The sequence below is a fragment of the Salmo salar genome, chromosome ssa25 (assembly GCF_905237065.1).
Source record: "Salmo salar chromosome ssa25, Ssal_v3.1, whole genome shotgun sequence".
Taxonomy (NCBI): domain Eukaryota; kingdom Metazoa; phylum Chordata; class Actinopteri; order Salmoniformes; family Salmonidae; genus Salmo; species Salmo salar.
The window spans coordinates 53008104-53020603 of NC_059466.1; the positions used below are offsets into that span (position 1 = coordinate 53008104).

A 12500-nucleotide genomic window follows, 5' to 3' on the forward strand; every position below is an offset into this window, starting at 1 on the left:
GACAGGGAAAGTTCCTGCCCTGCTGTGAAGTTTCCTCCACACTGACTGCTGTGAAAGTTCCTGCCCTGCTGTGAAGTTTCCTCCACACTGACTGCTGTGAAAGTTCCTGCCCCACCCGAATGCTTCAAATGGCACAATTACATAAGAGTCTGTCTGCTTTTATCAAACGGAAACCGCCAGAACAGTTTCCGCTCACAAGATAAGACTATAAACAGTGAATGAAGTGATTGTTTTATTCAAAACAAACTAATTATCATTACACATTGACGAATGAGATGCTAATCAGAACATATACATTCTCATTCGGTTTCATTCTGTGTATGTCATGAATCATTTCCAGAAGCGTCTGTGTGTGTTACGTTATGGTATTTTGTCCTGTGTTCCTTTCTTTGATTTTGGTCTACGTGCTAGCTCTCACATCATATGTTGTGTACTCTGCAGGCTTCTCTCTCTCTCTCTCTCTCTATATATATATATATATGTATGTATGTATATACACTGCTCAAAAAAATAAAGGGAACACTTAAACAACACAATGTAACTCCAAGTCAATCACACTTCTGTGAAATCAAACTGTCCACTTAGGAAGCAACACTGATTGACAATAAATTTCACATGCTGTTGTGCAAATGGAAAAGACAACAGGTGGAAATTATAGGCAATTAGCAAGACACCCCCAATAAAGGAGTAGTTCTGCAGGTGGTGACCACAGACCACTTCTCAGTACCTATACTTCCTGGCTGATGTTTTGGTCACTTTTGAATGCTGGCGGTGCTTTCACTCTAGTGGTAGCATGAGACGGAGTCTACAACCCACACAAGTGGCTCAGGTAGTGCAGCTCATCCAGGATGGCACATCAATGCGAGCTGTGGCAAGAAGGTTTGCTGTGTCTGTCAGCGTAGTGTCCAGAGCATGGAGGCGCTACCAGGAGACAGGCCAGTACATCAGGAGACGTGGAGGAGGCCGTAGGAGGGCAACAACCCAGCAGCAGAACCGCTACCTCCGCCTTTGTGCAAGGAGGAGCAGGAGGAGCACTGCCAGAGCCCTGCAAAATGACCTCCAGCAGGCCACAAATGTGCATGTGTCTGCTCAAACGGTCAGAAACAGACTCCATGAGGGTGGTATGAGGGCCCGACGTCCACAGGTGGGGGTTGTGCTTACAGCCCAACACCGTGCAGGACGTTTGGCATTTGCCAGAGAACACCAAGATTGGCAAATTCGCCACTGGCGCCCTGTGCTCTTCACAGATGAAAGCAGGTTCACACTGAGCACATGTGACAGACGTGACAGAGTCTGGAGATGCCGTGGAGAACGTTCTGCTGCCTGCAACATCCTCCAGCATGACCGGTTTGGCGGTGGGTCAGTCATGGTGTGGGGTGGCATTTCTTTGGGGGGCCGCACAGCTCTCCATGTGCTCGCCAGAGGTAGCCTGACTTACATTAGGTACCGAGATGAGATCCTCAGACCCCTTGTGAGACCATATGCTGGTGCGGTTGGCCCTGGGTTCCTCCTAATGCAAGACAATGCTAGACCTCATGTGGCTGGAGTGTACCAGCAGTTCCTGCAAGAGGAAGGCATTGATGCTATGGACTGGCCTGCCCGTTCCCCAGACCTGAATCCAATTGAGCACATCTGGGACATCATGTCTCGCTCCATCCACCAACACCACGATGCACCACATACTGTCCAGGAGTTGGCGGATGCTTTAGTCCAGGTCTGGGAGGAGATCCCTCAGGACCATCCGCCACCTCATCAGGAGCATGCCCAGGCGTTGTAGGGAGGTCATACAGGCACGTGGAGGCCACACACACTACTGAGCCTCATTTTGACTTGTTTTAAGGACATTACATCAAAGTTGGATCAGCCTGTAGTGTGGTTTTCCACTTTAATTTGGAGTGTGACTCCAAATCCAGACCTCCATGGGTTGATAAATTGGATTTCCATTGATTATTTTTGTGTGATTTTGTTGTCAGCACATTCAACTATGTAAAGAAGAAAGTATTTAATAAGATTATTTCTTTCATTCAGATCTAGGATGTGTTGTTTAAGTGTTCCCTTTATTTTTTTGAGCAGTATATATATATACACACACACACACACACACACACACACACACACACACACACACACACACACACACACACACACACACACACACACACACACACACACACACACACACAGTAACATAACAAAACGTGGAAAAAGTCAAGGGGTCTGTATACAGTATCCACTGTATTTCTCTCTATCTCTCTGGGGGCTTGGCCTAAGGTTCTCTTCGTTATATAATTACATCTTAATATCATACAGTGGACGTCTAAGCCTATAGACCTATGCATGCAATGTGCTGATGCATTTAGTGCTTTGCATAAGCTCTTTGTTGCGATTTTTGTGGGACTGTAAAAAAAAACTTGCCTGGAACGTAAACTAACGTTATTAACTGGTTCCCGTGATTTTAAAATAACGGTTCTGTTTCGGGAACATTTTCTGATGCTGTTCCAACAAAAAATGTTTACGGGTTTCTGTTCTGTTCACTGAATTGGTTCCAACACCTGACAGAAGTTCTGAGTATCTGCAATACTCTATTCCATTGGCCTCTTCCTCTCTGGCAGTATGCACACAACAACATTACCTTCCTCTATGGCGGTATGGACACATTACCTTCCTCTCTGGCAGTATGCACACAACATTACCTTCCTCTCTGGCAGTATGCACACAACAACATTACCTTCCTCTCTGGCAGTATGCACACAACAACATTACCTTCCTCTCTGGCAGTATGCACACAACAACATTACCTTCCTCTCTGGCAGTACGCACAGAACATTACCTTCCTCTCTGGCAGTATGCACACAACAACATTACCTTCCTCTCTGGCAGTATGCACACAACAACATTACCTTCCTCTCTGGCAGTATGCACACAACAACATTACCTTCCTCTCTGGCAGTATGCACACAACAACATTACCTTCCTCTCTGGCAGTATGCACACAAGAACATTACCTTCCTCTCTGGCAGTATGCACACAACAACATTACCTTCCTCTCTGGCAGTATGCACACAACAACATCACCATCCTCTCTGGCAGTATGCACAGAACATTACCTTCCTCTCTGGCAGTATGCACACAACAACATTACCTTCCTCTCTGGCAGTATGCACACAATAACATTACCTTCCTCTCTGGCAGTATGCACACAACAACATTACCTTCCTCTCTGGCAGTATGCACACAACAACATTACCTTCCTCTCTGGCAGTATGCACACAACAACATTACCTTCCTCTCTGGCAGTATGCACACAACAACATTACCTTCCTCTCTGGCATTATGCACACAACATTACCTTCCTCTCTGGCAGTATGCACACAACAACATCACCATCCTCTCTGGCAGTATGCACAGAACATTACCTTCCTCTCTGGCAGTATGCACAAAACAACATTACCTTCCTCTCTGGCAGTATGCACACAACATTACCTTCCTCTCTGGCAGTATGTACACAACAACATTACCTTCATCTATGGCAGTATGCACACAACAACATTACCTTCCTCTCTGGCAGTATGCACACGACATTACCTTCCTCTCTGGCAGTATGCACACAACAACATTACCTTCCTCTCTGGCAGTATGCACACGACAACATTACCTTCCTCTCTGGCAGTATGCACACAACAACAATACCTTCCTCTCTGGCAGTATGCACACAACAACATTACCTTCCTCTCTGGCAGTATGCACACAACAACATTACCTTCCTCTATGGCAGTATGCACACAACAACATTACCTTCCTCTCTGGCAGTATGCACACAACAACATTACCTTCCTCTCTGGCAGTATGCACACAACAACATTACCTTCCTCTCTGGCAGTATGCACACAACAACAGGGTCCGTAGCAATATACAGGGTCAGTAGCTATATACAGGGTCAGTTCCAGGGTCAGTAGCTATATACAGGGTCAGTAGCTATATACAGGGTCAGTAGCTATATACAGGGTCAGTAGCTATATACACGGTCAGTAGCTATATACACGGTCAGTAGTTATATACAGGGTCAGTTCCAGGGTCAGTAGCTATATACAGGATCAGTAGCTATATACAGGGTCAGTACCTATATACAGGGTCAGTAGCTATATACAGGGTCAGTAGCTATATCCAGGGTCAGTAGCTATATACAGGGTCAGTAGCTATATACAGGGTCAGTAGCTATATACAGGGTCAGTAGCTATATACAGGGTCAGTGGTTATATACAGGGTCAGTAGCTATATACAGGGTCAGTAGCTATATACAGGGTCAGTACCTATATACAGGGTCAGTAGCTATATACAGGGTCAGTAGCTATATCCAGGGTCAGTAGCTATATACAGGGTCAGTAGCTATATACAGGGTCAGTAGCTATATACAGGGTCAGTAGCTATATACAGGGTCAGTGGTTATATACAGGGTCAGTAGCTATATACAGGGTCAGTAGCTATATACAGGGTCAGTTCCAGGGTCAGTAGCTATATACAGGGTCAGTAGCTATATACAGGGTCAGTAGCTATATACAGGGACAGTAGCTATATACAGGGTCAGTAGCTATATACAGGGTCAGTAGCTATATACAGGGTCAGTTCCAGGGTCAGTAGCTATATACAGGGTCAGTAGCTATATACAGGGTCAGTAGCTATATACAGGGTCAGTTCCAGGGTCAGTAGCTATATACAGGGTCAGTAGCTATATACAGGGTCAGTAGCTATATACAGGGTCAGTAGCTATATACAGGGTCAGTAGCTATATACAGGGTCAGTTCCAGGGTCAGTAGTTATATACAGGGTCAGTAGCTATATACAGGGTCAGTAGCTATATACAGGATCAGTAGCTATATACAGGGTCAGTTCCAGGGTCAGTAGCTATATACAGGGTCAGTAGCTATATACAGGGACAGTTCCAGGGTCAGTAGCTATATACAGGGTCAGTTCCAGGGTCAGTAGCTATATACAGGGACAGTAGCTATATACAGGGTCAGTAGCTATATACAGGGTCAGTAGCTATATACAGGGTCAGTATCTATATACAGGGACAGTAGCTATATACAGGGTCAGTAGCTATATACAGGGTCAGTTCCAGGGTCAGTAGCTATATACAGGGTCAGTAGCTATATACAGGGTCAGTAGCTAGATACAGGGTCAGTAGCTATATACAGGGTCAGTATCTATATACAGGGACAGTAGCTATATACAGGGTCAGTAGCTATATACAGGGTCAGTAGCTATATACAGGGTCAGTAGCTATATACAGGGTCAGTAGCTATATACAGGGACAGTTCCAGGGTCAGTAGCTATATACAGGGTCAGTAGCTATATACAGGGACAGTTCCAGGGTCAGTAGCTATATACAGGGTCAGTAGCTATATACAGGGTCAGTTCCAGGGTCAGTAGCTATATACAGGGTCAGTTCCAGGGTCAGTAGCTATATACAGGGTCAGTAGCTATATACAGGGTCAGTTCCAGGGTCAGTAGCTATATACAGGGTCAGTTCCAGGGTCAGTAGCTATATACAGGGTCAGTAGCTATATACAGGGTCAGTAGCTATATACAGGGTCAGTAGCTATATACAGGGTCAGTAGCTATATACAGGGTCAGTTCCAGGGTCAGTAGCTATATACAGGGTCAGTTCCAGGATCAGTAGCTATATACAGGGTCAGTAGCTATATAGAGGGACAGTAGCTATATACAGGGTCAGTAGCTATATACAGGGTCAGTTCCAGGATCAGTAGCTATATACAGGGTCAGTAGCTATATACAGGGTCAGTAGCTATATACAGGGTCAGTAGCTATATACAGGGTCAGTAGCTACATACAGGGTCAGTAGCTATATACAGTGTCAGTAGCTATATACAGGGTCAGTAGCTATATACAGGGTCAGTTCCCGGATCAGTAGCTATATACAGGGTCAGTAGCTATATACAGGATCAGTAGCTATATACAGGGTCAGTAGCTACATACAGGGTCAGTAGCTATATACAGGGTCAGTAGCTATATACAGTGTCAGTAGCTATATACAGGGTCAGTAGCTATATACAGGGTCAGTTCCCGGATCAGTAGCTATATACAGGGTCAGTAGCTATATACAGGATCAGTAGCTATATACAGGGCCAGTAGCTATATACAGGGTCAGTTCCAGGATCAGTAGCTATATACAGGGACAGTAGCTATATACAGGGTCAGTAGCTATATACAGGGCCAGTAGCTATATACAGGGTCAGTTCCAGGATCAGTAGCTATATACAGGGACAGTAGCTATATACAGGGTCAGTTCCAGGATCAGTGGCTATATACAGGGACAGTAGCTATATACAGGGACAGTTCCAGGGTCAGTAGCTATATACAGGGTCAGTAGCTATATACAGGGACAGTAGCTATATACAGGGTCAGTAGCTATATACAGGGTCAGTTCCAGGGTCAGTAGCTATATACAGGGTCAGTTCCAGGATCAGTAGCTATATACAGGGTCAGTAGCTATATAGAGGGACAGTAGCTATATACAGGGTCAGTAGCTATATACAGGGTCAGTTCCAGGATCAGTAGCTATATACAGGGTCAGTAGCTATATACAGGGTCAGTAGCTATATACAGGGTCAGTAGCTACATACAGGGTCAGTAGCTATATACAGGGTCAGTAGCTATATACAGTGTCAGTAGCTATATACAGGGTCAGTAGCTATATACAGGGTCAGTTCCCGGATCAGTAGCTATATACAGGGTCAGTAGCTATATACAGGATCAGTAGCTTACAGGGAGCACATACAGGGTCAGTAGCTATATACAGGGTCAGTAGCTATATACAGTGTCAGTAGCTATATACAGGGTCAGTAGCTATATACAGGGTCAGTTCCCGGATCAGTAGCTATATACAGGGTCAGTAGCTATATACAGGATCAGTAGCTATATACAGGGCCAGTAGCTATATACAGGGTCAGTTCCAGGATCAGTAGCTATATACAGGGACAGTAGCTATATACAGGGTCAGTAGCTATATACAGGGCCAGTAGCTATATACAGGGTCAGTTCCAGGATCAGTAGCTATATACAGGGTCAGTAGTTATATACAGGGACAGTAGCTATATACAGGGTCAGTTCCAGGATCAGTGGCTATATACAGGGACAGTAGCTATATACAGGGACAGTTCCAGGGTCAGTAGCTATATACAGGGTCAGTAGCTATATACAGGGACAGTAGCTATATACAGGGTCAGTAGCTATATACAGGGTCAGTAGCTATATACAGGGCCAGTAGCTATATACAGGGTCAGTAGCTATATACAGGGTCAGTAGCTATATACAGGGTCAGTAGCTATATACAGGGTCAGTGGTTATATACAGGGTCAGTAGCTATATACAGGGTCAGTAGCTATATACAGGGTCAGTTCCAGGGTCAGTAGCTATATACAGGGTCAGTAGCTATATACAGGGTCAGTAGCTATATACAGGGACAGTAGCTATATACAGGGTCAGTAGCTATATACAGGGTCAGTAGCTATATACAGGGTCAGTTCCAGGGTCAGTAGCTATATACAGGGTCAGTAGCTATATACAGGGTCAGTAGCTATATACAGGGTCAGTTCCAGGGTCAGTAGCTATATACAGGGTCAGTAGCTATATACAGGGTCAGTAGCTATATACAGGGTCAGTAGCTATATACAGGGTCAGTTCCAGGGTCAGTAGTTATATACAGGGTCAGTAGCTATATACAGGGTCAGTAGCTATATACAGGATCAGTAGCTATATACAGGGTCAGTTCCAGGGTCAGTAGCTATATACAGGGTCAGTAGCTATATACAGGGACAGTTCCAGGGTCAGTAGCTATATACAGGGTCAGTTCCAGGGTCAGTAGCTATATACAGGGACAGTAGCTATATACAGGGTCAGTAGCTATATACAGGGACAGTAGCTATATACAGGGTCAGTAGCTATATACAGGGTCAGTAGCTATATACAGGGTCAGTATCTATATACAGGGACAGTAGCTATATACAGGGTCAGTAGCTATATACAGGGTCAGTTCCAGGGTCAGTAGCTATATACAGGGTCAGTAGCTATATACAGGGTCAGTAGCTAGATACAGGGTCAGTAGCTATATACAGGGTCAGTATCTATATACAGGGACAGTAGCTATATACAGGGTCAGTAGCTATATACAGGGTCAGTAGCTATATACAGGGTCAGTAGCTATATACAGGGTCAGTAGCTATATACAGGGTCAGTAGCTATATACAGGGACAGTTCCAGGGTCAGTAGCTATATACAGGGTCAGTAGCTATATACAGGGACAGTTCCAGGGTCAGTAGCTATATACAGGGTCAGTAGCTATATACAGGGTCAGTTCCAGGGTCAGTAGCTATATACAGGGTCAGTTCCAGGGTCAGTAGCTATATACAGGGTCAGTAGCTATATACAGGGTCAGTTCCAGGGTCAGTAGCTATATACAGGGTCAGTTCCAGGGTCAGTAGCTATATACAGGGTCAGTAGCTATATACAGGGTCAGTAGCTATATACAGGGTCAGTAGCTATATACAGGGTCAGTAGCTATATACAGGGTCAGTTCCAGGGTCAGTAGCTATATACAGGGTCAGTAGCTATATACAGGGTCAGTAGCTATATACAGGGTCAGTTCCAGGGCCAGTAGCTATATACAGGGTCAGTAGCTATATACAGGGACAGTAGCTATATACAGGGTCAGTAGCTATATACAGGGTCAGTAGCTATATACAGGGTCAGTAGCTATATACAGGGTCAGTTCCAGGGTCAGTAGCTATATACAGGGTCAGTTCCAGGATCAGTAGCTATATACAGGGTCAGTAGCTATATAGAGGGACAGTAGCTATATACAGGGTCAGTAGCTATATACAGGGTCAGTTCCAGGATCAGTAGCTATATACAGGGTCAGTAGCTATATACAGGGTCAGTAGCTATATACAGGGTCAGTAGCTATATACAGGGTCAGTAGCTACATACAGGGTCAGTAGCTATATACAGGGTCAGTAGCTATATACAGTGTCAGTAGCTATATACAGGGTCAGTAGCTATATACAGGGTCAGTTCCCGGATCAGTAGCTATATACAGGGTCAGTAGCTATATACAGGATCAGTAGCTATATACAGGGTCAGTAGCTACATACAGGGTCAGTAGCTATATACAGGGTCAGTAGCTATATACAGTGTCAGTAGCTATATACAGGGTCAGTAGCTATATACAGGGTCAGTTCCCGGATCAGTAGCTATATACAGGGTCAGTAGCTATATACAGGATCAGTAGCTATATACAGGGCCAGTAGCTATATACAGGGTCAGTTCCAGGATCAGTAGCTATATACAGGGACAGTAGCTATATACAGGGTCAGTAGCTATATACAGGGCCAGTAGCTATATACAGGGTCAGTTCCAGGATCAGTAGCTATATACAGGGACAGTAGCTATATACAGGGTCAGTTCCAGGATCAGTGGCTATATACAGGGACAGTAGCTATATACAGGGACAGTTCCAGGGTCAGTAGCTATATACAGGGTCAGTAGCTATATACAGGGACAGTAGCTATATACAGGGTCAGTAGCTATATACAGGGTCAGTTCCAGGATCAGTAGCTATATACAGGGTCAGTTCCAGGATCAGTAGCTATATACAGGGTCAGTAGCTATATAGAGGGACAGTAGCTATATACAGGGTCAGTAGCTATATACAGGGTCAGTTCCAGGATCAGTAGCTATATACAGGGTCAGTAGCTATATACAGGGTCAGTAGCTATATACAGGGTCAGTAGCTATATACAGGGTCAGTAGCTACATACAGGGTCAGTAGCTATATACAGGGTCAGTAGCTATATACAGTGTCAGTAGCTATATACAGGGTCAGTAGCTATATACAGGGTCAGTTCCCGGATCAGTAGCTATATACAGGGTCAGTAGCTATATACAGGATCAGTAGCTATATACAGGGTCAGTAGCTACATACAGGGTCAGTAGCTATATACAGGGTCAGTAGCTATATACAGTGTCAGTAGCTATATACAGGGTCAGTAGCTATATACAGGGTCAGTTCCCGGATCAGTAGCTATATACAGGGTCAGTAGCTATATACAGGATCAGTAGCTATATACAGGGCCAGTAGCTATATACAGGGTCAGTTCCAGGATCAGTAGCTATATACAGGGACAGTAGCTATATACAGGGTCAGTAGCTATATACAGGGCCAGTAGCTATATACAGGGTCAGTTCCCGGATCAGTAGCTATATACAGGGTCAGTAGCTATATACAGGATCAGTAGCTATATACAGGGTCAGTAGCTACATACAGGGTCAGTAGCTATATACAGGGTCAGTAGCTATATACAGTGTCAGTAGCTATATACAGGGTCAGTAGCTATATACAGGGTCAGTTCCCGGATCAGTAGCTATATACAGGGTCAGTAGCTATATACAGGATCAGTAGCTATATACAGGGCCAGTAGCTATATACAGGGTCAGTTCCAGGATCAGTAGCTATATACAGGGACAGTAGCTATATACAGGGTCAGTAGCTATATACAGGGCCAGTAGCTATATACAGGGTCAGTTCCAGGATCAGTAGCTATATACAGGGACAGTAGCTATATACAGGGTCAGTTCCAGGATCAGTGGCTATATACAGGGACAGTAGCTATATACAGGGACAGTTCCAGGGTCAGTAGCTATATACAGGGTCAGTAGCTATATACAGGGACAGTAGCTATATACAGGGTCAGTAGCTATATACAGGGTCAGTTCCAGGATCAGTAGCTATATACAGGGTCAGTTCCAGGATCAGTAGCTATATACAGGGTCAGTAGCTATATAGAGGGACAGTAGCTATATACAGGGTCAGTAGCTATATACAGGGTCAGTTCCAGGATCAGTAGCTATATACAGGGTCAGTAGCTATATACAGGATCAGTAGCTATATACAGGGTCAGTAGCTACATACAGGGTCAGTAGCTATATACAGGGTCAGTAGCTATATACAGTGTCAGTAGCTATATACAGGGTCAGTAGCTATATACAGGGTCAGTTCCCGGATCAGTAGCTATATACAGGGTCAGTAGCTATATACAGGGCCAGTAGCTATATACAGGGTCAGTTCCAGGATCAGTAGCTATATACAGGGACAGTAGCTATATACAGGGTCAGTAGCTATATACAGGGCCAGTAGCTATATACAGGGTCAGTTCCAGGATCAGTAGCTATATACAGGGTCAGTAGTTATATACAGGGACAGTAGCTATATACAGGGTCAGTTCCAGGATCAGTGGCTATATACAGGGACAGTAGCTATATACAGGGACAGTTCCAGGGTCAGTAGCTATATACAGGGTCAGTAGCTATATACAGGGACAGTAGCTATATACAGGGTCAGTAGCTATATACAGGGTCAGTAGCTATATACAGGGCCAGTAGCTATATACAGGGTCAGTAGCTATATACAGGGTCAGTAGCTATATACAGGGACAGTAGCTATATACAGGGTCAGTTCCAGGATCAGTAGCTATATACAGGGTCAGTAGCTATATACAGGGTCAGTAGCTATATACAGGGTCAGTTCCAGGATCAGTAGCTATATACAGGGTCAGTTCCAGGATCAGTAGCTATATACAGGGTCAGTAGCTATATACAGGGACAGTTCCAGGATCAGTAGCTAGATACAGGGTCAGTAGAACCTGCTTCATAAGTTCTCCTAACCTGCTATGAAAAAGGCACTTCTTTATTGAAGTGGCATGAAAAAGAGTGTTTTTTTTTATATATGTATCTGGGTAGAGACAGAACATCAAAAGAACCTGGAGAATGTATGAAGTGCCGTTCATGACATAGTTTAGCGATGTAAACTTTACCTCCATGTGGCGAGCTGGGGCTGACTCTCTCAGGAGACAATCGGTTCCGTTCCAGACCGGGGGACCAGCGCTGTGGCGCGGCCAGGGACACCGCTCTGACCTGCTGACCACCAAAAGATGACAAAGAGGATGAAGACGGAGAAGAAGCCGAGAAAGGCTGTAGCTGTAGAGCGGTCGCCAGGATCGGGTAGTCTAACGGACAGGGTAGCGGCTGGGTCGGGGAGTAGCAAGGGGAGCCGTCTGCGGTGGAAACAGGGGGGATACCCAGACTAAAACTACTAGATCCGTAGGTGTGAATATTGACATAAGGTGCTGGTGAGATCACTGGGAAAGTTAAATGTTGTGGAGGTGACCCTGCTACAAGAGCAACGGGGGATATTGTTTGAGCGGCTCGGGATGTGGCGGAGTTGGACCACGATGCAGAAACAGAGTGACCGGACACGGTGGTGTTGGCGAGGGGGCTGTCTCTAGCGGATGGGGAGCAGGGTGTCCCTGTCTCGGCCTGTCCATGTCCCACCGCGCCGGAGGCATAGCCGATGGAAGGAGACAGAGAAGACAGAGGGGTGGTGGCTGGAGAGGAGACCAGAACAACTGTTGACGATGAGTTATTAA

The 12500-nt window shown here is 45.1% G+C and overlaps 1 protein-coding gene across 1 annotated transcript in view; it reads right to left on the minus strand.

Annotated features, from left to right (window-relative positions):
- Positions 1-12500, minus strand: part of LOC106582550 (protein FAM117B) — a 76435-nt gene that overhangs the window by 63408 nt on the left and 527 nt on the right. The window contains exon 1 of the mRNA XM_045707801.1: positions 11889-12500. This exon is cut by the window's right edge and continues 527 nt beyond it. Coding sequence (XP_045563757.1) covers positions 11889-12500 — 612 coding nt within the window. The remainder of the gene's footprint in view (positions 1-11888) is intronic.